Below are 27,964 nucleotides of genomic sequence, written 5' to 3'. Positions count from 1 at the left end.
CTGTTCTTATATACAGTCTAGCAATTGTCCATTTCTATATTTCATCTTTCACAAGCCTGAGATTCGACTGTGTCCTGGCCCTAGGGCTCCGTTTGACATTAGCTTCCCCTTACAGTGGGAGCACCTCTGGAATCTCCCACCTAGACCTCCTTAGTGTCTGCCAACATGCTCAACTTCCGGCCCTCATGACCATACAAGGAGAATGCCTGACAGACTTCCCCCTGGGCAAGACTCTACCTGCCTCTTTGCACTGACTCCACTCTGTATAAGGAGAGCCAGCCTTGCCCACAGCAAATTATATAATATAGCAAGTCCTTGCATCATGCACAATCCTGTAGTAAAGGCCTGGTTAAACATCTATGGGCATAAACACCCATCTGCAAACATAATATTAATAGCAAACTGCTGCTGCTGCACTAAGTCGTGTCTGATTCTTTTGTGGCCTCATAGACCATGGCTTGCCAGGCTCCTCTGTTCATAGAATTTCCCAAGCAAGAATTCTCTAGTGGGTTTCCATTTCCTTCTCCAGGGGATCTTCCCGAGAGAGGGGTCGAACCCGCATCTCCTGCATTGGCCAGCAAATTCTTTACCACTGAGTCACCAGGGAAGCCCAAAAAGAAAGACTGTACAGCAAAATAGAAAATATAAACATTACTGAATGAAAAGGCATTCAGTTCAGTTCAGTTCAGTTCAGTTCAGTCGCTCAGTCATGTCCAACTCTTTGCAACCCCATGAATCGCAGCATGCCAGGCCTCCTGTCCATCACCAACTCCTGGAGTTCACTCAGATTCACGTCCATCGAGTCCGTGATGCCATCCAGCCATCTCATCCTCTTTTGTCCCCTTCTCCTCCTGCCCCCAATCCCTCCCAGCATCATTGGTCTTTTCCAATGAGTCAACTCTTCTCATGAGGTAGCCAAAGTACTGGAGTTTCAGCTTTAGCATCATTCCTTCCAAAGAAATCCCAGGGTTAAACTCCTTCAGAATGGACTAGTTGGATCTCCTTGCAGTCCAAGGGACTCTCAAGAGCTTTCTCCAACACCACAGTTCAAAAGCATCAATTCTTCAGCGCTCAGCCTTCTTCACAGTCCAACTCTCACATCCATACATGACTACTGGAAAAACCATAGCCTTGACTAGATGGACCTTAGTTGGCAAACTAAAAGAACAATAATGTACACCATCTCATTCTAAATCATGTGTACGTAAATGTAGAGAAAACAATAAAAGGGATAGAAAAAAATTAAATAAGGTCTCTCTCACTTGTAGAATTAAATGGTTTTTCTGAAATTTTTGTTTGCTTGAAATCCTTTTTTTTACAATTACATGCATTTCTTTGTAAAATCATAAATAACAGTAAAAATTTTAACATTAAAAACCTAGGATGTGTTTGAAAAATAAGACAGCAGCACATCTGATTAATTCAATCATTAACAGTCATCATCTCTGAGCACATCTATAGTTATCACCTCCTAATAACTATGATTAATCTACAAGGTGAGTATTTCTATAGTTTTACAGATGAGGAAACCAAAGTGCAGAGAGGAGAGGCTGAAAACCTGCTGGGTCTGTCAGAGCCCTACCTGGAGCTCTCAGTCACTCTTCTGTTCTTCCTCCCTTTCAGTACACATGCCCTGAAACTCTTCTCAGACCAGGCGCATGATCAAGGATATTCACTTTCCCTCTTTAAAGTGGGGATGATAATCATGCCTGCCTCAAATGGAGGGTTATAAGGACAAAGAGACACGGCCCATACAGAGCTAACACAGGGCCCAACCCTTAGGAAGTGTTCACTGTGTGATTACTGATGTAAGGACCACTGTTTATAGGGTTTTATGAATGCTCCAGGAAGAGCTTTTATATTTAAGTGAAAAGAAACGGCAAGGGGTAACAAGAACCATTGTAACAGAGTGTAAGAGAGATTTGTAAGGAGACTGGGCTTTGGAATAAATTAATAGAGTTAAGAAGAGTGTGAAGGATTTTTTAAAATTTACTCTCGGGATCACCGTCTTCATAGTTCAACAAGTATCTATCTTAGAAATTAGTTGTGGTTTATTTTGATAAAATAGTAACATAGAACAAAGAAAATTTGAACCTTCCTCAGGTAATCTCAACTGTGGCTAAAGTCAGGTTGCTCTGGGCCTAACATTGACAGGCTGCACACCTTGGCTTCCAGCTTTGACTCTGATGTTTAATAAGGTCATCAGGGAGCCTGTAATCCACCCTGATGTCCAAGCTAACCACAGAGGTTTTAATCAAATTGGCCAGGTGGGGCCCTGGCAAAGGTTAGACTTAAAAGTGTCCCAAGTAATGCAATGTATAGTCAGCTAAGAACCACCTGAAACTAAAGCCACAAGAAAATAGACAATTTCTTTGGGACTCAAATAGTAACAATCGCATAGGCAAGTGATCTGTCTAAAAGCAAGTTAACATGCATCTTGTTTTGAACACATTTTCATTAATTTTATCTTTAAAGTCCCCATTGATGAAAAATACTATCTAATATTTTATTGAGCACTTATTTTGTGCCAGGCACAATTCCAAGCAATTTTCAAAATGAAACAGATGATATAGGATTTGAACCAAGGGGCCTGCACAGCCAATCCTTATTTTAGAAGTGTTTTGGATGTTGAAAATAACTAACTTAAAATCTGTAAAGCTGAAATAAGTTTTTCCCATTTGACCCTGGTTTTGCACAACTAGACAGTTTATGTTTATGGGCTAACCTGTTTTATTTATCTGTTTGAGCCAATTATCATAAAACCTCCCTCTCTGGAACAAGCAGATGCATTTAACAATAATGACTGGGGCAAATCATCCTACCTCAAAAATTCTCACAGTGTTTCACCCAGATTGTTGAGGGCTCAGGGCCCCTCATTTACATGTCCCTGTCAAAGCAATTTTTACTTGCAAACTTGCTTTATTTTTTTCTAAAAAGGACACCCTAAAATCATACAAGATTTACTCTCCACCAAGCCTGAATCGGTCCCTGATGAGGTAGGTAGAGATGTGATTTGGTTCTCAGTTTAAGACTAACTCTCAGAGTAACGCAAGAGCTTTCTAGCTGATCTCCTCCCCCGCAGGCTGGTGGTTCTAATCCTCACCAGAGCCATCACGGAAGAGTCCTGTGAATGCTACTGTTTCCATATCACTGCCCTACCCAAATTCAGTGATTCTCATTGCCGACAAAGCCCCGTCCGTCATCAGTGACTCTTCATAACCTGACTCCCACTTATACCTTGGGTCTTCTATCATTCTTCCATCTTTTACAGTCTGATATCCCCTTTAAAGTTTCAGTGCCATTTTATACCCCTTTCTACCCAATGTAATTGAGTTTGGCTGCTTTTGAGGGTGACTTGTTCTTTCCCATTCCTTGGTCTTGTTCGCTCATGTGCATTTAAAGCAGTCCTCATACCACGGAAACATGTCTGCCCACTGATAATTCCTATCCATCTCTAAGGCCCAATACAAATGCAACTTTCTCCAGAAGACTCCACTGGCCAGAAAAGATCACCAATTTTGATTTTTGCATTTGTGATCTTTGCAATTGTCTGCATTTTCTATAGGAGCCTCATTCTATAACTGCTTGAAATTACAGTTGCTAGCATATGTGTTCATCTCTCCTCCTAATTTGTAAAATGTGGAATCACACATATTGTTGAGCAAAGTGCCATGCAAACAATAGGTTTTCAATAAATTTTGAAATATTTATGGCATCTTTCTATCAAAAAAATTTAACCTCTGTTTTTATATAAATTTATTGCTCTCAACTTCATAGATTGTTGGGAAAAGAAGTGTAGCACAAATAATTTTTCTTTGAGATGATACTGGACAAGGACTTCCTTTTACCTGGTCACCCTCTAGCCACAGAATGATATCCACTGTCAAGGTATGGCAGTCTATAGACTCCTTTACCTTCTGTTCAATAGAAAGGGCATAGTGAAGTAGCATGGACAAGTTAAGAATCTAAGTAGGTCCACACTCTATCAACATAAGCAAGGTAAATATACCACCTTTAGCTAAGAAGGAGAAAAACTGATAGTAACCATTTTTTTAAAAAAAGTCAAGTAAAGGGAATTTTAACAGAAAGTTGGCCTGAAGACCCAGCCTTTAGGACCTACCCAGGAAAGGATCTAAGTTCAAAATTAATTCTGATTTGTTTAGCAAAGAGAAATAATTAAAGTCTGGAGGCTACAGTGAGGTTAGATTCTTCTGGAACTGCTATAATTAAACATTATCCTAAAGCGAATGCCGTCTAATTGGACTCTTGTCCTTTTCCCTCCTGAAAAATTAACTCTCAGATCATCCATGGTTTAATGTAGCTATTTTTTTTTATATTTTTGAATCTGGCAAAGCAATAGTTATTCATGGAAGGGATCTTGTGCCAGACCTACCATGTAGAATTTGTAGCAGTATAATCAAATGGCATGAAAATGGCCAACGAAGAAAATACAGACTCAAATACAGAATATGCAGAGCTTGTTATAAGGTTTCTGGAGACTGAAAATGTCACACCATCTTAGATTCCAGTCTGTACTAGCAAACTTAAATTTAAAACTGTGCAATTATAGGGTATTTGGTATGCCCTCCCCACCACCTACAAGGCCCTTTCATTTGCATAAACTAAACATAGGAGATAAATGTTTGTATGGAGCTGGAGAAGGGCAGAACCTTAAATCCTCTGGATAGTCATCTGTTTTACTAAAATAAGTCTTACCATGAACTTTGCTTGGTTTCTTCACCCCAAAGAGACCTGAAAGTAATAAAGGAATGAGAAGAGAGGGATTACATCTTCATGTTGTTTTCGAGAGAGATGCATCTTTTACCATAGAAAATTCCCCGTTGGGGCTGAAGAATAATTTTCATCATAAACTCCCCTTTGTTGATTGCTTATAACTCTATGCACTTTTAAAAAAATTAGTTTCCTTTTAGCTTGAATGTCTCAGTCTTGGTCTGTACTCCCCAAGGTAAATTACTTTGGAGCAATTGAGCAAAATAGTCTAAAGCAAAATGCTATTTTTCACATTAAATGGAAAGCACCTTTACCTCTAGTGTTCCTCCAAGATGTCTGTGTCCAGGATCTCAGACTTGGCAAACAGACTTAGAAGCACTGATGAAGAGAAACAGACCCAAGCATGACCCTGTTAGCTGAGCATTTTATTTAAGATGCAAAGGTTTTCATCTAAAGATAAACTGAGCACTGTAATAGGAGTATTTCTGCTGAGCAATGGAGTCTACCAGAAACAAAACCTCAGAGGGAAAGGCTACCAGGTAAACTGAACTCTCTTAAGTTTCCTCCAGACAATAACAGCCAGTGAAGTAAGATAATTGGAATAATTCATCCTCCTGGAGTTCAAAATGCAAGGAGGAATATGAAATGTGATATTAAGATTTTAAAATGAAGAATACAAAAGTCAGGAATATCCTTCCAAAATAAAAGTGTGGGTGGGAATTGATTAAATGTTAGAAGTTGCTCTGATATGTTTTAATCAACCAAAAGAACTTCATCTTGCCAAGATTCAGTGACAAGTAACAACCTTCAGTGCTAGTCTCCTTCAAACATACACACAGGTATGGCAGCAGTTAAAAACCGTTGGCTATGAGTTACATCCAACTGACTTCATCCTGGACCCCCCTTCTTATGCTTTCACTCCTCATCTAGCACATGGTCCCCGATATGAGTCTTTTTCCCATGAACTTGGCAGACATAACCTGGCACTTTTATGTCAACCCTCGGCTTAGAGTTTGAGAAAAAGCTTTTCTTCTCCAGCTCCTCTGGTTTTTATCTCTGGTATTTTACATCTGCCAAGTCCTTATGCTCTAATTCTATAGACCCATCCTAATATACGCTTGGCTATATTCACTTACCAAGATAATTTCAAAATATATAAACCATAAACTGATGAAATGCAAAGAGAATCTGACAAATCACATCTATATGAAAGATTTTAACATTCCTAAAATAGATTGGAAAAAAATAAAATTACAAAAGATTCGAACACCAGAACAAACAAGCTTGATCTAAGGTGCATGAGATACCAAAGCTACTATAAACATATAATAATTAAAGCAATATGCAAAAAGACTGACATACCAATGGAAAAGAATGGAGAGCTCAGAAATTAAAACTTGTCAAAAACAATACTTTTATGGACTTAGGTAGGAAATAGTTTCTTAAATAAGACATAATTAGCCCAAATCATAAAAAAAAACTGATACATTTAATTATGTTAAAATATAAACTTTCTATTTAATTAGAATATTACTTTTTAGAAGTAAAAAAATCAAGCTACAGACAAGGAGAAGATAATTATAATCACTACAAATAAATAAAAATTGTATTTTAATAATAAAATTATATAAAGAACTTACAGTAAGACAACCAACCCAATAGAGAGTAGACAAAGATGCAGACAGTCAGTTCCCAAGGAACCATCTGCCTGACCAATACACATATGAAAGATAATTAACCTCATGAATTATCAGTGTGTGCATGCTAAGTCACTTCAGTCATGTCTGACTCTTTGGGACCCCATGGACTGTACCCCACCAGGTTCTTCTGTCCATGGGATTCTTCCGGCAAGAATACTGGAGTGGGTTGCCATTTCCTCCTCTAAGGGATCTTCCCGACCCAAGGATCGAACCTGCAGCTCTTGTGTTGCAGGCAGATTCCTTACCACTTGAGCCACCAGGGAAGCCCCTGAATTATCAGGGACACATACATTTAAAAATAGCAATAAAATAGTGTTTTATACTCATGAGGTAAACAAAAATTAAGAAGCCTGACAAGAGTTATGAAGGATGTGTAAAATTAAAACTCTACTGGCGGAAATTAAAATTTGCATCAACTTTCACTAAGAGCATAAATTGGCATTATCTCATAAAATTGATGGTGTATATACCCTACCACCCAGGAGTTACAAACCTCTGTATATCCCCTAAAGAGACTCCAGCACACATGCACTTGGAACCACGCAGAAGGATACTCAGTGCAGCATCACTTATGACAGTGAAAAAAACGGAAACTACTGTTTAATGTCTATTGCTTCTGGACAGATAAATCATGATAGATTCATTCTATAGTGCATGAATTAGCAGCTAAAATAAATCAACTAAATCCACAAGCATCAACATGGATAAATATCAGAAACAGAATGGTGAGAGAATAAAAGCAAATAGCATTCAGATATGAAGCAAATTAGGCTTCCCAAGTGGTGCTAATAGTAAAGAGCCCACCTGCCAATGCCAGAGACACAGGTTCAATCCCTGGGTCAGGAAGATCCCCTGGAGGAGGGCATGGCAACCCACTCCAGTATTCTTTCCTGAAGAATCCCATGGACAGAGAAGGCTGGTGGGCTACGGCCCACAGGGTCACAATGAGGTGAACACGACTGAAACGACTTAGCACACGCATGTGCGTGAAGCAAATTATATGAAGTTATATAATGTTTATAGATACAAGCCATGCACATGCGTTATAAAGCCTCTCTAATCAAAACAGTGTAGTTTGGGCTCTAAAAGACGGATCAGTGGAATAGTCAGAGATAACCCAGAAAGAACACAAGTACATATGGCAGTGTAGTCTATGATAAGGCATGGCATGATTTGTTGGCATGGCAAATCTGTAGGTATAAAATGGGCTTCCAAGTAAATCTTGAAGAAACAGATAGCCATTTGGATAAATTATATGGAGAGAAACAACATGTTATTGGATTGAAAGATGCAATAACAGTATTTCTAAGATGTCAGTTGCCCCTAAAATCAATGTAGTTTCAATACATTCAAATAAAAGTCCTCACGGAGGGAAAAAATATGTGCGTGTATGTATATAGTAAATGTATAATGTAAGGAGAGGAACAACACAAGCTGACTTCCAAAAAGTCTACCTGTGAGGAGGAAGAAGGAAGAATGGGGTCAAGGAGGGTAAAATGAGAATTTCAAGCAAGTTCCCAGGCAAGGTTGATGCCACTGGCTGTTATAGGTAGAATTGTGTCTCCCCAAAACTCAAAACATTGAAGGTCTAATCACCAGTGTGGCTGTTTTGGGACAGAGGGCCTCTAAGGAAACAATGAAGGTTAAATGAGCCATAAGGTCATGGCCCTATCCAGTAGAAGTAGTGTCTTTATAAGAAGAGACGCCAGAGACCTCACTCTCTCTTCATGCACACAAGTTGAGGAAAGGCCAGGTGAGGCACAGGAAGAAGTCTGCAGGCCAGGAAGAGAGCTCTCACCAGAAGCAAATCAACTAGCCTGTTGGTCTGGGACTTGCAGCCCTCAGAACTATGAAAAATTTCTGTTCTTAAGTCATATGGTCCCCAACCTTTCTAGCACCAGGGATTAGTTTCGTGAAAGACAATTTTTCCACAGACTGGGGGTGGAGGGTGTTTCGGGATGACTCAAGCACATTACATTCATTGTGCACTTTTTTCTACTATTATTAGATCATCTCCACCTCAGATCATTAGGCATTAGATCCCGGAGGTGGGGGACCCCTGGTATGGTATTCTATTACAGCAACCTCAGCTGGCTAACACAATGTCAAAACATTAGCATTTGTTAAATCTAAATGGTGACTGTATAGGAGTGTGTTATACTAGGCCCTGAGCTTTTCACTTTATTCTAATATTTCTGTCACATGTGTAGTCATTGTTAATCTGACAGATGATACAAGGGAACATTAGCCATTTTAGTCATACTAAAAATAATGATGCAGAACCAACTCTTCCCAGGAAGTTATAAAATTTTACATGTTGCTGAATTAAGGTTTTGGTGGGGGAAGAGGGACCTTCTGCAGCCTGATGAGGTCACAGAGGATGCCGCTAGGAAGCCAGGGGAACTGACAGACACTCATGTGCCGCCTCCTACAGTATCTTCCTTTGCTGCTCAACCAGTAAAGGCCCAACAGGATTGACACCATCATCAGTTTTCTGTCTCACGCCTTGAGTTTTGGGGAACCTGACAGCGCTGGTCCCAAACACTTTCAATTACAACTTCTTGACAGGGGAGGGAGAAAGTCTTGCCCACACTACCCTTCAAGCAACAAAGAAAGAAATGGTACTTCTGGATCCTACACTTGCTTGCTATGTCAAACACTCTGATACTAAATGTGCATGAAAGCACGTGAGTACAAGGCCGGGCATCGAGTAAGCACTCAACAAGTCTTTGTTGAACAAAGCATTTGTGTTTGTAATATTACCATCTGATTTCAGTTCAGTATTTACAGGTTGCTTAAAACTTACTACATGAAAAAAAGATACCAGCTAAACCAAGTATGTTTCAGACTGAAAATCATTAACTTAGAGTGGTGACACTTCTATTCCAGGTGTTCAAACTTTACAAGGCATCGAGATTACTGGGAAGACTCACTGAAACACTGATTGCTGAGCCCCACTTCCTGAGTTTCTAGAGTGGAACTCAAAAACTGATTTTCAAGGAAGTTCCCAGTTGAAGGTGATGCCATGGTCTGGAGCCTACATTTTAATAACTATTGGCCTATACCTATAGGGGTACCTACCTAGAGAAAGTCAAGTACTATTCTCTCTAATCTAAAGCTTTTCTTATTCATATATAGACAATATATATACACACACATGCATACATTCATATGTTCGATCCCTGTGTCAGGAAGTTTCCCCGGAGAAGAGAATGGCAACCCACTCCAGCATTCTTGCCTGGAGAATTCCATGGACAGAGGAGTCTGGCAGGCTATAGCCCATGGGGCTGCAAAGAATCAGACACAACTGAGGGACTAACACACACACACACACATGTAATAGTATACATACATATAATAAATTAATTTATGATACTATAAGGTATGATTATCTTAAGATATAAATAAAATACAATAATAGGTCTATAACAATCTTATCTTAGTATTCTCCTTAAATTACAAGTTAATAAAACTAAAAAGTAATAATAGCTGCCAACTACTGAATATTTATTATATGCAGGGCACTATAGTATAACTGCATAAGACACATTATTTATTTTACTCTTCCCAACTACTCTGTAAGGTAACCACTATTACTCCTATTTGACATAGATTAAGTTGAGCCTCAGAGAAGTTAAATGACCCAGCCATTTAGAAAGTGATGAGACTAGAATTTGTACCCAAGTTGAATTCCAGAGTCCAGACTCTCAACATTGCTTTTATTGATACTTTTATTGCTTTTATTGATACTGAAACAACAGTGGGCTTCCCACCACGGCATCAATCCACAAACCTGACAACTGTTTACACTGTAAAGCACTGACAATCGTAGCCATCAAGTCCTCTAATTCAGGGGAAAGGCTCTAAAGGACTTGCTTCCTTTCACCTGAAATTAACCATTCACCCAGTAAGAAGACCAGAAGGAAGAAATTGAAGACATAACTGAAAGATTCAGGTACTGTTTTTCTTCTTGATCTCCCCAAATCACAAAACAAAGATTCCTATGCAATACATTCATTTCCTCCCTCAGTCCCAGTGGCATCATTTGCAAACACAATAAAGAAAATGACTAAACTGCACTTTGTGGGGAAATAGCATCCTTTAGTTTGGTTTTCCCTGGAGAGTGGGCAGTTATGGAAACTTTTGAAGTCTTCACATTTAAGGGATGGAAATGAAAACAGTTGGTTTTCAGTTGTCCAGAAAAAAGTGTGCTGATGAGCTGATAAAAAAGAAATGAAGTAGCTCCAGTAGCAAGGTTATGAAATGACATTGGCCCAGTCAAAAAGCCAATAAAATTTTAAAACAAAAAAACCAAAGACTGGAAAAATTGGGACAAGCTACTCTTTAAAAGGGAAAAGCAAAGTGTCATCTCTCTCTTTAAAGCTAATGGCACACTCATCTTTCATACTTGTATAGTTTTATTTCAGTCTTAAAGAAGGAAAAAGTAAAAACATTAAAATACTAAATGGAGAGCAGAGCTTCTCATTTAAATAAATACATTTTGTTTTATTGTTTGGAAAAGTCTAACAAGCTGCAGAATACTAACTGAATTCTGTCATATTTTGAAAAAAGGAAATTCCAGCATATTTCCAGAAGTTAGCTTATATTAGTCTACTTAATTAATCTTGCATTATAAATTAAAAGAAAATATGCCAACACACTTAAAAAACTACACATCAAAGACTGCCTGTCTGGTGTGTTCATGCAGAAATTTTCCTCCTTTTTGTCTGAAATGTGAGGCTATTAGCCACATTAACCTAAATGGCACTGTTGCCTCAGTCTACATGGAGATTATTCTGCTGCTTGGCTGAGGATATCAACACAGGTGGCATTGATCTTATATGTTTATTTGGAGCTGAGAAACCCAATATCTATTTGGCACCAGCATCCACGCATTGCTTAGGATTAAACCTTAAATTCTTCCTTGATGCCTTTTTCTCATACTCTACTTTTAATGGGCAAATCCCATCAGATCTAGCTTTAAAATATAACTCAAATTCAACCCCTTTTCTTCACCTCTACCACTTCCACCACAGTTCAAAGCTACTAGCATCTTTCATTTAGACTGTTGAATAAATCTCTTCCTGCCTCTGAATATTCTGCAGGGTGATCAAAGTGATTCTTTTAAACTCTAAGTCTGATAGTGTCATGACACTGTGCAAACCCTCCAATGGTGACGCACTTCACTTTGAACAAAATCCAAATTCATTCTGACCCCAGCTCATCTCACAGACCACAATTCTTACCTCTCAAGTCCTCTGTATCTATGGCAGCAAAATGCTACCCAGCAATCACTGGACTCTTGCTCCATTCCATCTTCTTCTCTCCTAGACAATCACATCACACCTTCTTTCCTCAAAGCTCCAAAAGTCCATTCCCACTCCCAGATGACAGCTTCGCTCCATACTGTACTGAGAAAACAGTAGCAATTAAAAGTCTTAACTCCTAGAATATAAATTAAGATAGCTATCTTATCACAACTGAAGACTACATATTAAAAACCTGAGACACATTTAAGATCCCAAATTCATAAACAACATATTCAATAATAAAATAAGCATGCTAAGTTCCCAACAGATTTCCAGAGTTAGATTGGAAAACATGCAGAACCATATCCAGGGCCATGCTAAGAAACACTTAGCGTTCTTAGAAAGAGATGCCATTCAAATTAAGTGATTAGCACCTAGGTAACTAAATGGTAAGAAAGAGTTACTCCTACATGGAGGATCAGATAGTCACTGGCCCTCAAGCACTGTCATCCCCACAAGCAGTTTGCTCTTAAATAATTTAGATCTTCAAACAGACATGGTCATTTTACAGAAACCCAAGTCAGAAATAATTGTTTACTATTATGACAACACAAGCAGCAGGACCATTTCATGCCAAACTAATGACTTCAGGACATGCAAAGCACGACTCCTCTGTATAAATCCACTTCAGAGCAGGGGTCAAAACCATTAAATGAATGTTAAACTGAAGTCCCTGGGCCCAGAGTACCCCATGGCTCCAGAGGACTAAGATTTGCAAGAAAAATACTAAACACAGAGATAAGTGTAAACAGTCTACAAGATTCTTTATACAAATGACTTTTTGTCTGAAATCAAAACACCCAAAATCAGAACTTTGTTACTTTTAAATGAAAAGTATCTTTAGAAAGACATTCAAGAATTACTTTTTAAAAAGAAAATCCTCTGAAGATGAAGTATGAAGGTATCACAGTTGATTGTAATAAGTTTTCTATTTTAAATGATCATTATAAAGACCTGGTCCCTCTAAAACATTTTCTTAAAAATTCAAGTTTAGAGATTTCTAGGAGCTTTAGTGTTAGTGTGATGGGTGATCATTTTTTTAAGATGTGTCCATTTGAAGGCTACGTTAGAGGTGAGTGACCTAGATGCATGATGTCAACACACTACCACAGAAGAAAGGAAAGAGAGCAAGGTTCATTGAGCTTTAATTTTAAATTTAAATACATGGGACATTTTGTAATAAGCAAAGTTACCCTACACAGAAACTAGCTACCAAATCTTTTACCAAATCTTTTCTGTTCTCATTTGGCACACACTATATTTCCAGCCACCTTTCAGGTAAGTGTAACTAAGCCCTAGCCTCTGCAATGTGAGTGGAAGTACTGTATGCCACCCTTGCTGCTGCTGCTGCTAAGCCACTTCAGTCGTGTCCGACTCTATGCAACCCCACAGATGGCAGCCCACCAGGCTCCCCCGTTCCTGGGATTCTCCAGGCAAGAACCCACCGGAGTGGGTTGCCATTTCCTTCTCCAATGCATGAAAGTGAAAAGTGAAAGTGAAGTTGCTCAGTTGTGTCCGACTCTTTGCAACCCCATGGACTGCAGCCTACCAGGCTCCTCCATCCATGGGATTTTCCAGGCAATTAGGCTTTAGTATATAAAGACATCTCCCCAGGCAATGCCAGCTTGACGTGGATGGGTATGAAGCCTTAGAGGAAAGATGAAGGTGGCAGAGCTGCAGATGGAAGGAGCCCTGGATTGTTATTTTAAAGACAGACGTCTTTTAAAAGGGAACCAACTTTAGACGATAAAATAAACCATTTTTAAGGCTTTTTGTTATGGTAGCTCCTATTGTCTTAATAAACATCCTATCTTAGTTCTTAATGATAAGACTCAATGAATAATTAAGTTACTAATAACTGTTTAAGGTAAGTAACTGTACACCAATCTCCAACATCCATTATCTTCTGTGTTTAAATCCAACAGGCTGGCAAAAGTTGTAAGTGGATTAATACCAGAGTCTACTTTTCAATATCTAAAGCTTTCTATGGACGAAACACCAAAGACGTCCATAAATAAGATAAAACAAAGATTTTGGTGGCTATTGCTACCACTGAATAAAAGACTTATGGTCTTTTCTACTCTAATCTAGCTTCACCCTACATCAACCATGGAGAAGAGCAAAAGGATCAGAAAGAGCAGGGGAAGAAAAGTAAAACAAAACAAAAAAGAAGTAAAAGAGCTACAAAGAACAGAAAAGAGCCCTTGAAACATGGGTCAGATCTGGGCAGGGAGAGGGGAGAAGCTTCAGATTCAACATAAAATTGAAATTCTCATGTTGCCTAGATAAGACTTTTAAAGCTTGGAAGTATCTTAATGATCAAAATGAGGAAAAGGGGAACAAAAAAGATGGGACAAACAGAAAACAAACAGCAATAAAACAGATATACCTCTAACCACAATAATCATATTAAAAGTAAAGGAGCTAAACACCCTTATTAAAAAGCAAAGACTGTCATATTGGACAAAAGAACTCAACTACATACCACTTGCAAGAAATATACTTTAGCAAATTAACAACATCAGGAATGAGAAAAGTGACATCATTAGAAATTTAACAGCAATTAAAATAATAATAAGGAAATGTTACAAGCAATTTTATGCCATCAAATTAAAAAACATAGGTAGAAAGGGTAAATTCCATGAAACATACAAATTAGTAAAGTTCACTCAAGGAAAAAAAAAGATAACCTGAATAATCCTATATCTATATCAAAAGTTGAATTTTGTAGTTTAAAAACTACAAAGTAAACTACTGGCCCAGATGCTTTCACTGGTAAATTCTACAAACATTAAGAGGAGTGATATAAATTCAACAGAAATTCTTTCAGAAAAGGTATTCAGATTGAAAACAGAGTAAACTGCTGTTATTTGATTTGTAAATAACAAGACCATATATATAGAAAATCCAATTGAACCTATAAAAAATCCACTAGAACTAATAAGTAAATTTTATAAGTCTGTAAGAAACAAAATCAGTATACCCCCCCAAAATTATATTTCTATGTAGCAACAAAAACAAATTTTAATATAATTCATAATGGCATCAAAATATATAAAGTACTTGGGGATAATCTAACAAAGAATATACAAGATTTATACATAGAAAACTATAGAACATTGCTGAGGAAAATTGAAGGTAAAAATTATCTACATAATTGGAGAAATATACTATGCCCATTGTTGGAAGACTCAATATTATGAAGATGTCAATTCTCCCCAAATTGATCTGTATGATCAATGTAATCCCAAACAATTTCCCAATAGACTTTTTTGTTAGAAATTGACAAGTTTTATTCTGAAAGTCATATCAAAATGCAACTTTTTTAAAGAACAAAATTAGAGGACTAATCTCAAGTTTCATGACTTAATATAATAAGTTCCAGTGATCAAAACAGGGTGCTTTGGGCACAAAAATAGATCAATGGAATGCAATACAGAATCAAGAAACAGATCCACACATATATGGATGGTTAATTTTTTACAAAAGTACAAAGACAATTCAATGAAGAAAGAATAGTCTTTCAATAAATGGTGCTTGTAAGAATTGGATATCCATACACAACAATAAAATTTAAAAGCTTTCATTTACACCTCAAACCACAAACAAAAAGTAACTCAACTGAATCATGTCCTAAATGTAAAACCTAAAATGAAAACATCAAGATGAAAATAGGAGAAAATAGACGATCTTAGATTGGTATACATTTCTCAGATAAAACACAAAAAGAATGTTTCATGAAACAAAACTCATAAAATGGACTTCATCAAAAATTAAAAACTTCTTTCTTTTGAAAGACACCATTAAGAAAACATTAAGAAGACATCATTAAGAAATGAGCAAAAGGAAGCTTCACAAAATTGTATATAAACAAAGTACTTAATATTAAAGAGGTACAAGATTATAGACTAACTTCTCAATAGCTTAAAACTAAGATCCAATAAGAAAGTAAGACCAAATAGGAAAAGGAGTATGTCAAGGTTGTATATTGTCATTCTGCTTATTTAACTTATATGCAGAGTACATCATGAGAAATGCTGGGCTGGATGAAGCACAAGCTGGAATCAAGATTGCTGGGAGAAATACCAATAACCTCAGATATGCAGATGACACCACACTTCTGGTAGAAAATGAAGAGGAACTAAAAAGCCTCTTGATGAAAGTGAAAGAGTAGAGTGAAAAAGTTGGCTTAAAACTCAACATTCAGAAAATGAAGATCATGGCATCTGGTCCCATCACTTCATGGAAAATAGATGGGGAAACAGTGGAAACAGTGTCAGACTTTATTTTGGGGGGCTCCAAAATCACTGCAGATGGTGACTGCAGCCATGAAATTAAAAGACACTTACTCCTTGGAAGGAAAGTTATGACCAACCCAGATAGCATATTCAAAAGCAGAGACATTACTTTGCCAACAAAGGTCCATCTAGTCAAGGCTATGGTTTTTCCAGTAGTCATGTATGGATGTGAGAGTTGGACTGTGAAGAAAGCTAAGCACCGAAGAATTGATGCTTTTGAACTGTGGTGTTGGAGAAGACTCTTGAGAGTCCCTTGGACTGTAAGGAGATCCAACCAGTCCATTCTAAAGGAGATCGGTCTTGGGTGTTCTTTGAAAGGAATGATGCTAAAGCTGAAACTCCAGTACTTTGGCCACCTCATGCAAAGAGTTGACTCATTGGAAAAGATTCTGATGCTGGGAGGGATTGGGGGCAGGAGGAGAAGGCGACGACCGAGGATAAGATGGCTGGATGGCATCACTGACTCGATGGACATGACTTTGAGTGAACTCCGGGAGTTGGTGATGGACAGGGAGGCCTGGAGTGCTGCAATTCATGGGGTCACAAAGAGTCGGACACGACTGAGTCACTGAACTGAACTGAACTGAAGACCCAATAGAAGCCACAGACCAGTGAAAGGACATCTTCGATAAGGTAAAGCAAATTAGCTTACCCAAATCATTACTTAGTAAAAAAATATCTTTCAAAAATAATACTGAAATAGATATTATCGGGGTGGGGGGGGAAGCTAAGAAAGTTTGGTATTATCTAATCTTTACTTATGAAAATTCTAAGAGATGTATTCTGAGCAACAGGAAAGCAATCCTGAGATGCAAGAAAAACTGAAGAGCAGAGAAATCAATATGTGGGTAATTCTAAACAACCATAGAGTATAATACAATTAGTGGCAGCAGTAGTAGCAATAAAAACTCAATAATAATAATATCTTGTGAGGTTTTTCTAATGCAAGATATAATAGAACATAAAACCATAACATATATGTTGATAGAGGGTGTATGGAGTTAACATATTCTAAGGTTTTTGTGTTTCTTGGCAGGAGGGTAAAGGTGTTGATTAATTTTAAACCTTGACAAGTATGCATGTGGTATTTCTAGATAATCACTAAAATAACACAAAGAGAGTAGTTAACTTGCAAACAAATAGAATAAAAACAGAATTAGAAAAAACAATTTACCTAAAAGCAGGGATGTGGTGAAATGGGAGCAAACAGCAAAGGATATGATGGTAAGATGTAAATCCAACTGTAGAAATGATCACCTAAAATTTAAATTGACTAAATACTCTATTTTAGAGAACAATATTATCAAACTGGATGATAAAAATTAATCTGTAAGACATTTTCAAGAAACACCTAAAATATAAAAAGAGAAAGACAGAAAGTAAAAGAATGAAAAACTGAACACCCTGCAAAACAAAAGGAAAGTGAAAGTCACTCAGTCGTGTCTGACTCTTTGCAGTGCAAAGGACTGTATAGTCCATGGAATTCTCCAGGCCAGAATACTGGAGTGGATAGCGTTTCCCTTCTCTAGGGGATCTTCCCAACCCAGGGATCGAACCCACTGCAGGCGGATTCTTTACCAGCTGAGCTACAAGGGAAGCCCAACAAAAGGAAAGCTGGAGTTTTATATTCATGTTTGGGAATGCATGTAAGAATTAAAGATTTTAAAATTTAAAAAATAAAAAACTAAAATTAAAGAGAAAATAAATAAATAAATAAAAACCTTACTATTTTTAGTTTTTTGAGAAAAGTATATGCTGTCCTCTATAGTGACTATATCAATTTACATTCCCGCCAACAGTGTACTAGTGTTCCCTTTTCTCCACATCCTTGCCAACAAATTCTATTTGTATTCTTTTTTTTTAATAATGTTGAGCTGTAAGCATTGCTTATATATATTAATCTCATATCAGTCATGTCATTTGCTAATACTTTCCTCCATCTAGTAGGCTGTCATTTCATTTTGTTGTCATTTGCAGCATTATTTACAATAATCAGGATATGGGAACAATCTAAATGTTCATCAATTGATGAATGGATAAAGAAATTGTTGTTTATATATACTCTGAACTACTATTCTGCTGTAAAAAAGAGTGCTACTTTGCTATTTGTGACAACATGGATGGACCCTGACGGTATTGTGCTAAGTGAAACAAGTAGACAAAGAAAGATAATACATACAATCTCAATTATATGTGGAATCTAAAACCTCAATTTAAAATAAAAGCAAAAAATTAAGAATAAATAAAAAGGTGATAAAAAAATGTGTACTAAAAGAAAAGAAATATAAACTGCTAGAAAATCATTGGAGGCAATAAAAAGGAAAACACTTTATAGTAAAACCACCTATAGGACACAAATAAAAGCTATACTCAAGGCAGAATATATAGCTTTGAATGTCTTGAGTTGTTTTAAAAAGCCGAAAATATAAAGGAACTTTGTATTAGTACATAAGAAAATAAAATTAACAAAAATAAGCTGGGAAGATAGCATTTATAAAGATAAAAGGTAAAATTCATAAAATGATAAACAACAACAAAAATAAAAGAAAGGAGAATTAAACGCAAAAGTGGATTCATTGAAAAGACCAGTAAAATAAAGAAAATGTTTTCTAAGCCTGATAAAGTAAAAAACAAAAAGTACAAAGTAAATACAATTTTAAAATGAGAAAAGAAAAATGACCATTGAGTCAGGAAAGATTGAAGAATGACATAAGAACAATAAATGTAACCCTGTGACAAAAGATTTGAAAACTCATAACACAACACTGTAAATCAACAATACTCCAATAAAAAAATTTTGTTAAATATTTGAAAGCCCAAAAGAATGAATTATTTCCTAGCAGATTATCAATCACAAAACCAACTCAATAAGAAGTAGACAATTTTAATCAATTACCAAATAATCCATAAGATAGTTAAGAATGTATCATTTAAAAAGACACCAGGACCATATGCTTCACAACTGACCTTAATTTGGCTTTTAAATAACAGAAAATTCCTATATTGTTTAAAATAAGCCATTGAAATATATATAAAGCTCCCTAATGATGTTAACTTTTCATGCCCAAATTTAATAAAAATAGAATATACAACTGCAAGCCAGTTTGGCTTATTTCTGTAAAAACAGTAACTGTAAATAAAATATTGACAAAGAGAATCTGTCAATATATCAAAGGATGTGTATATCTCAAGAATAATACAGTGCTTAATATCAGGAAATGTATCCATTGAAACCAGTACAGCAAAAACGTGAAAGATGTCTTACAACAGATACTTTAAAAGGCATTTGACAAAATTCAACAGTCAGTTCTAATTAAAAATAGCACTACAAAAAAACTTATGAAACCAATAACAAAATTTTCCAAAAACTAGCAGTAAATTCTAAAATCAAAATCAAAGATGACCCATTTCACATAAATGATAACACTTGTATAGTATTATAGTAGATACTGAAGCAAATGAAATAGCAGGCAAAAAACATTGGAAAAAGCAAAAACTCTCTTTCACTGATTACATAATTGTACAGTTTTATACACAGAAAACAAAAAATTCTAATACAAAACATTCTAAGGATAATAAAACAATTTGTTCTAGTTTTGGATTAAAAACAAATATTTTTAATTAAAAGCTTTTTTTAAAAAATATGAATTTATTTATTTTATTGGAGGCTAATTACTTTACAATATTGTATTGGTTTTGCCATACATCAACATGAATCCGCCATGGGTATACACGTGTTTCCCATCCTGAACCCTCTCCCACCTCCCTCCCCATACCATCCCTCTGGGTCATCCCAGTGCACCAGCCCCAAGCATCCTGTATCATGCATCGAGCCTGGTCTGGCGATTCGTTTCACATATGATATCATACATGTTTCAACGCCATTCTCCCAAATCATCCCACACTTGCCCTCTCCCACAGAGTCCAAAAGACTGTTCTATACATCTGTGTCTCTTTTGCTGTCTCGCATACAGGGTTATCATTCAGTTCAGTACAGTCACTCAGTTGTGTCCGACTCTTTGCAACCCCATGAATCACAGCACACCAGGCCTCCCTGTCCATCATCAACTCCCAGAGTTCACTCAGACTCACGTCCATCCAGTCAGTGATGCCATCCAGCCATCTCAACCTCTGTTGTCCCGTTTTCCTCCTGCCCCCAATCCCTCCCAGCATCATGTCTTTTCCCATGAGTCAACTCTTTGCAGGAGGTGTCCAAAGTACTGGAGTTTCAGCTTCAGCATCATTCCCTCCAAAGAATCCCTTCCTAAATTCCATATATATGCATTAGTATACTGCATTGGTGTTTTTCTTTCTCGCTTACTTCACTCTGTATAATAGGCTCCAGTTTCATCCACCTCATTAGAACTGAGTCAAATGTATTCTTTTTAATGGCTGAGTAATATTCCATTGTGTATATGTACCACAGCTTTCTTATCCATTCGTCTGCTGATGGACATCTAGGTTGCTTCCATGTCCTCACTATTATAAACACTGCTGCAATGAAAATTGGAGTATACGTGTCTCTCTCAATTCTGGTTTCCTCAGTGTGTATGCCCAGTAGTGGGATTGCTGGGTCATATGGCAGTTCTATTTGCAGTTTTTAAAGGAATCTCCACACTGTTCTCCATAGTGGCTGAACTAGTTTGCATTCTCACCAACAGTGTAAGAGGGTTCCCTTTTCTCCACATCCTCTCCAGCATTTATTGCTTGTAGACTTTTGGATAGCAGCCATTCTGACTGGCGTGAAATGGTACCTCATTGTGGTCTTGATTTGCATTTCTCTGATAATGAGTGATGTTGAGCATCTTTTCATGTGTTTGTTAGCCATCTGTATGTCTTCTTTGGAGAAATGTCTGTTTAGTTCTTTGGCCCATTTTTTGATTGGGTCATTTATTTTTCTGGAATTGAGCTGCAGGAGTTGCTTGTATATTTTTGAGATTAATTCTTTGTCAGTTGCTTCATTTGCTATTATTTTCTCCCATTCTGAAGGCTGTCTTTTCACTTTGCTTATAGTTTCCTTTGTTGTGCAGAAGCTTTTAATTTTAATTAGGTCCCCATTTGTTTATTTTTGCTTTTATTTCCAGTATTCTGGGAGGTGGATCATAGAAGATCCTGCTGTGATTTATGTCAGAGAGTGTTTTGCCTATATTTTCCTCTAGGAGTTTTATAGTTTCTGGTCTTACATTTAGATCTTTAATCCATTTTGAGTTTATTTTTGTGAATGGTGTTAGAAAGTGATCTAGTTTCATTCTTTTACAAGTGGTTGACCAGTTTTCCCAGCACCACTTGTTAAAGAGATTGTCTTTACTCCATTGTATATTCTTGCCTCCTTTGTCAAAGATAAGGTGTCCATAGGTGTGTGGATTTATCTCTGGGTTTTCTATTTTGTTCCATTGATCTATATTTCTGTCTTTGTGCCAGTACCATACTGTCTTAATGACTGTGGCTTTGTAGTAGAGCCTGAAGTCAGGCAGGTTGATTCCTCCAGTTCCATTCTTCTTTCTCAAGATTGCTTTGGCTAGTCGAGGTTTTTTGTATTTGCAGACAAATTGTGAAATTACTTGTTCTAGCTCGGTGAAAAATACCGTTGGTAGCTTGATAGGGATTGCATAGAATCTATAGATTGCTTTGGGTATTATACTCATTTTCACTATATTGATTCTTCCAATCCATGAGCACGGTATATTTCTCCATCTATTAGTGTCCTCTTTGATTTCTTTCACCAGTGTTTTATAGTTTTCTATATATAGGTCTTTAGTTTCTTTAGGTAGATATATTCCTAAGTATTTTATTCTTTTCATTGCAATGCTAAATGGAATTGTTTCTTTAATTTCTTTCTATTTTTTTATTATTAGTGTATAGGAATGCAAGGGATTTCTGTGTGTGGATTTTATATCCTGCAACTTTACTATATTCATTGATTAGCTCTAATAATTTTCTGGTGGAGTATTTATGGTTTTCTATGTAGAGGATCATGTCATCTGAAAACAGTGAGAGTTTTACTTCTTCTTTTCCAATTTGGATTCCTTTTATTTCTTTTTCTGCTCTGATTGCTGTGGTCAAAACTTCCAAAACTATGTTGAACAGTAGTGGTGAAAGTGGGCACCATTGTCTTGTTCCTGACTTTAGGGGAAATGCTTTCCATTTTTCACCATTGAAGATAATGTTTGCTGTGGGTTTGTCATATATAGCTTTTATTATGTTGAGGTTATGTTCCTTCTAATCCTGATATCTGGAGAGTTTTTATCATAAATGGATGTTGAAATTTGTCAAAGGTTTTCTCTGCGTCTATTGAGATAATCATATGGCTTTTATTTTTCAATTTGTTAATGTGGTGTGTTACACTGATTGATTTGCAGATATTGAAGAATCCTTGCATCCGTGGGATAAACCCCACTTGGTCATGATGTATCATCTTTTTTAATGTGTTGTTGGATTCTGATTGCTAGAATTTCGTTAAGGATTTTTGCATCTATGTTCATCAGTGATATTGGCCTGTAGTTTTCTTTTTTTGTGGCATCTTTGTCAGGTTTTGGTATTAGGGTGATGGTGGCCTCATAGAATGAGTTTGGAAGTTTACCTTCCTCTGCAATCTTCTGGAAGAGTTTGAGTAGGATAGGTGTTAGCTCTTCTCTAAATTTTTGGTAGAATTCTAACAGCTTTTTACTAACAATTAACATCAAGAAATGAAAAGTCCAATCTTTTCACAACAGTGACAAAAACCATAAAATACTTTTAAGTAACTTAATTAAAAAGTCACAGGATAATAGAATCTTATTAAAATATGTAATTGTGAAAATATGAAGATGCATTCCATCTCTTATAAGGGAATAACAGAAAAATGTGTTATCCAAAAATTAATCTATAAATTAAATGCAATTTCAATGAGTATCCCAATAAATTTTTAATTAGATACATGATTTTAAAGTTGTATGTGAAAAAATATATACTTAAGAAAAATATGAAAAAATGATATGAGAAGATTTGCCTTAACAATTATCAGAATATATTATAAAGTCATTATAATCCAATAGGAAGAAGTAAATGGAGCAGTAAAATATAGCAGATACTTCAGAAATAAATCCCAGTGTAGATGAGTTAATATATTATAAACGTGGTACATTTTTAATAGAAAAATTTTAGATTGTTTAATGACTGGTATTAATATCCTAATATTAGCATATGAGATACTAATATATCATACAAAAATAGATCAGATTTTTAGTTAGTAGAGGCAAGAAGTGGGAAGAGGGCGGAATTGGATGAAGGTGGTCAAAAGGTACAAACTTCCATATATAAAATAAATAATTACTAGCTATGTAATGTACAATACAATTAATATAATTAACACTGATGTATGTTACACATGAAAATTTTTATGAGAGTCAATCCTAAGGGCTCTCATCACAAGGGCAAAAAGATTATTTTTTAATTTTATATCTGTATGAGATGATGGATGCTCACTAACTTATTGTGACGGATGTTCACTAACTTATTTCATGGGGTATATAAGTCACATCATCATTCTATACCCTTAAACTTACACAGTGCTGTATGTCTATTATACCTCAATAAAACTGGAAGAAAAATGATTGGTACTAATATCCTAAATACATACCTGGAAGGAGACAAACATGAAAATCTGAGACTTCACAATTCAGTATTATCTAGAATTAATGACTTCTTAACTCTGACTAGAAATTCAGAAGCTAAAGTGTGATACATTTGACTAAATAAAAAAGAAAAACTTTTGTGTAACAATGAATCTCATATAGAAATACAATGGACTAAGAACAGATGTGGAAAAAATATTTATAATACAGATGATAAAATTTTAAGTTAATAATATGCAAAAATATTTTACGAATAGAAAAGAAAGAAAGAGGTAACCAAATAAAATAGTAGGCAAAGATAACTCAGATAAATAAATCCTGTGGTAAGGTACAAATGAAAAGATATACAAATTCACAAGGAGAAACCATGAATATGCAAATTACAGTAAGTACATAATTATCACTTTATACCCATCAGAGTAACAAAAATTACAAAGAGCCACAATATCTATTGCTGGCTGGGATATAATGAAAAGGATTCTCTCACATATATTGCTGGTAGAAATATGAAGTGTTACATCCTTTGGCAAAAGCAATCTGGCATCATGTGTTATAATCAAAACACATACTCACAGACCCATCCAGCAATAATATTCATGGATATTCCAATAAAATAAAAGTATTTGTTTAAAAAGATGTATGTAAAAAGATATTGATTGCAGCATGGTTAGTCATGGTAGGGAAAAAGAAGAACTAGAAAAAAAAGCAATGTTGACCAATAGGAGAATGACTTTTAAAAAATTCCTGTCGTTAAAAATAATGAGTTGGAGCTCTACCAGATGACTTGGAGGATTTTCAAATGTGATATTGTTGAGTGAGAAAAGCAAGATGTAGAAAAGCATATAATATATGATCCTACATCCATAAAAAAACACATAACAATATGATATTGTGCCTATGCATGTATATTATATATTGTAGAAGATTATATGAAGGATAGATAAAATGTGCAGAAAAGATCCATGTGATGCTGTTTTAGAGGCTACTTGGGAGGTAGAGAGGCTGTGGTGAAAGGAAGCAAGAGGATGAAGCAAAGAAAAAAGAAAAACTTACAGAGAGCACCTCATAATTTTAAAGGTTTGCACTTGACCAAATTATTTACATGTGGATACATATAGTTAAAATACATATTATTTAAAATACGTTAGATTTAAAATATTTTAAGGAAAAAGATAAACATACCAATAAAAAATATTTTCCTTCTTCAGTGATCAAAGAAATCAAAGCTAAAATAATGATAATCATTTTTCCCTGTAAGTCTAGAAAAGATTGATAAAGTTGGTAACTTCTACTGATTACGTACAGGTGAAGAAATACACACTTGCAATGCTCTCTGAAAATGATTTGTTAGAACATTTCTGAATGATCCTTTGGCAATATTTAAGAAAAACTTTTAAATAACCACTGTATAATCATACATTCCAGTTGAGCTACTTCAAATCCTAAAAGATGATGCTATTAAAGTGCTACAGTCAATATGTCAGCAAATTTGGAAAACTCAGCAGTGGTCATGGGACTGGAAAAGGTGTTTTCATTCCAATCCCAAAGAAAGGCAATGGCAAAGAATGCTCGAACTACTGCACAATTGCATTCATCTCATACACTAGTAAAGTAATGCTCAAAGTTCTCCAAACCAGGCTTCAACAGTACATGAACCATAAACTTCCTGATGTTGAAGCTGAATTCAGAAAAAGCAAAGGAATCAGAGATCAAATTGCCAACATCCATTGGATCATCAAAAAAGCAGGAGAATTCCAGAAAAACTTCTGCTTTATTGACTATGCCAAAGCTTTTGACTGTGTGGATCACAATAAACTGTGGAAAATTTTGAAAGAGATGGGAATACCAGACCACCTGACCTGCCTCCTGAGAAACCTGTATGCAGGTCAGTAAGCAACAGTTAGAACTGGACGTGGAACAACAGATCGGTTTCAATTTGGGAAAGGAGTACATCAAGGCTGTATATTGTCACTGTGCTTATTTAACTTATATGCAGAGGACATCATTCGAAATGCCGGGCTGGATGGAACACAAGCTGGAATCAAGACTGCCGGGAGAAATATCAATAACCTCAGATATGCAGATGACACCATGCTTACAGCAAAAAGTGAAGAAGAACTAAAGAGCCACTTGTTGAAAGTGAAAGAAGAGAGTGAAAAAGTTGGCTTAAAACTCAACATTCCAAAAACTAAGATCATGGCATCTGGCCTCAGCACTTCATGGCAAATAGATGGGGAAAAATGGAAACAGTGAGAGACTTTATTTTTAGGGGCTCCAAAATCACTGCAGATGTTGACTACAGCCGTGAAATTAAGAGACACTTGCTTCTTGGAAGAAAAGCTATGACCAACTAGACAGATACTAAAAAGCAGAGACATTACTTTGCCAACAAAGGTTCATCTAGTCAAGGCTTTGGTTTTTCCAGCAGTCATGTATGTATGGGAGAGTTGGACTATAGAGAAAGCTGAGTGCCAAGGGATTGATGGTTTTGAACTGTGATGTTGGAGAAAACTCTTGAGAGTCCCCTGGACTGCAAGGAGATCCAACCAGTCAATCCTAAAGGAAATCAGTCTTGAATATTCATTGGAAGGATTGATGCTGAAGCTGAAGCTCCAATACTTTGGCCACCTGATGCAAAGAATTGACTCATCGGGAAAGACCCTGATGCTGGGAAGGATTGAAGGCAGGAAGAGAAGGGGACAACAGAGGACAAGATGGTTGGATGGCATCACTGACTTGATGGACATGAGTTTGAGTAAGCTCCAGGAGTTGGTAATGGATAGGGAGGCCTGGTGTGCTGCAATCCATAGGGTCACAAAGAACTGGACACACCTGAGTGGCTGAACTGAACTGAATCATACAGAAATGTATGTAAAAAGTAATCACTGTCAGTAATGTTAAAAAATTGGAAGCAAGTTAAATAAATGAAATAAATACATATCTAAAGTACACTTCAAATATCATTAGCACTCAATAAATGTCCTAAGTAAGGAAGATTGGTTAATCAAGTTGTAGTCCAATTCAGAAGAGGAAAGAGATAATGAAATATTTAATAAACACTAGTAGCATCCTTGGAGAAGGAAATGGCAACCCACTCCAGTGTTCTTGCCTGGAGAATCCCAGGGGCGGGGGAGCCAGGTGGGCTGTCGTCTCTGGGGTCACACAGAGTCGGACACGACTGAAGCGACTTAGCAGCAGCAGCAGCAGTAGCATCCTGGCATGGAAAACAATGTGAGTTAAAAAAATTACAGTGCAGACCCATATTCATGACATAGAAAGACATTAACACAGCACAAGGTATTATTCAATATTAAAGGTTAAATGAATTTGTAAAGCAGTATCCATCTTTGAAAAGATATTTGTAATTATATTTGTGTAGAAAAACGTCTGGAAATAAGTGAAACAAAAGGATAACACTGGTTATCTCTGAATTGTGGAAATATTTTTTGAGGTTCGTTTTTAATCCATCTGTGTTTCCTAATTTTTCCACAATTAGAAAGTATTTCTGTATAATTTTTAAACTTTTCAAAAGCATGTAGGGTGGATAAGTATCTGGAATATGGATCCAGCTCCTTATTTTAATAACAACGTGACATTAGGTACTTAACTTTTTAAAAACATGTTTTTTCATCTGCTGATTAATTACATGGAAACAAAATAACCCACCCACTGGTGATTCCAAATCAATAGGTATTTACTCTCCTTAAATCCATGGGCAGAGGTGCAAGAGATGGCTGACATTTGCTCACACTAGCAAAATTTTTATGTTGCCCTAGTACATATTCGAAAGACTGGATCAGATACTGAAACTTGTGTGGTTATTTTCAAACATCTCATGACTTAAGAGAACAGGTGTTGGAGGAAACTGCTTCTACATATTCGCTAGGAAAGCATTCTCAGGTTTCTTTCCTAATCATGGAAAAGATGATACATTAATGTGACTATTACCTCTATTTTCTGAAAACAGCCAAGCAACCAGATGCATGAAACCCACATTCAGGAGAAATGAAGTCATTGGTAAGAGTCCCAAGAATTCTAGCAATTAAGCTATTAGAGTTACATAACATACAAGTTCCAACACGTTTTCCCAGGTCCACCATGTACCTAATAAAACTTCCTAGTTTTATTGACAATTCCAAATCCATATATCATAACCTTTGGACCAACTTCAACGAAACACAAAATGTCCCTCATGGGACTGTTTATGGATGCAATTGGTGCATGCTCAAAATTACTTCAGAAGACTAATGGAAATTTTTGACTCAAAGATGAAAAGTGAAAAGGAGGAGAGGACATTCAGTTCTGGAACCAAA

At 36.3% G+C, this 27,964-nt stretch overlaps 1 protein-coding gene across 7 annotated transcripts in view; it reads right to left on the bottom strand.

Annotated features, from left to right (window-relative positions):
- LOC138446509 (uncharacterized) overlaps positions 1–27,964 on the bottom strand; it is a 412,831-nt gene that overhangs the window by 152,336 nt on the left and 232,531 nt on the right. For 2 of the 7 annotated variants that reach the window (XM_069601425.1, XM_069601427.1), the window contains 4 exons: positions 26,761–26,865; positions 11,678–11,837; positions 5,046–5,109; positions 4,717–4,752 (listed from right to left, as the gene is read on the bottom strand). In XM_069601425.1, the coding sequence (XP_069457526.1) occupies positions 11,787–11,837; positions 26,761–26,865 (156 nt within the window). In that variant the 3' untranslated portion in view covers positions 4,717–4,752; positions 5,046–5,109; positions 11,678–11,786. Of the gene's footprint in view, positions 1–4,324; positions 4,753–5,045; positions 5,110–11,677; positions 11,843–26,746; positions 26,866–27,964 lie in introns of those variants that run through there. The other 5 variants (XM_069601426.1, XM_069601428.1, XM_069601424.1 and 2 more) reach the window with 4 other exon arrangements.

This window comes from Ovis canadensis, chromosome 10 (genome assembly GCF_042477335.2).
Source record: "Ovis canadensis isolate MfBH-ARS-UI-01 breed Bighorn chromosome 10, ARS-UI_OviCan_v2, whole genome shotgun sequence".
Taxonomy (NCBI): domain Eukaryota; kingdom Metazoa; phylum Chordata; class Mammalia; order Artiodactyla; family Bovidae; genus Ovis; species Ovis canadensis.
Note: the sequence above shows the minus strand (reverse complement) of the source record. Positions and strands in the feature narration are given on the sequence as shown.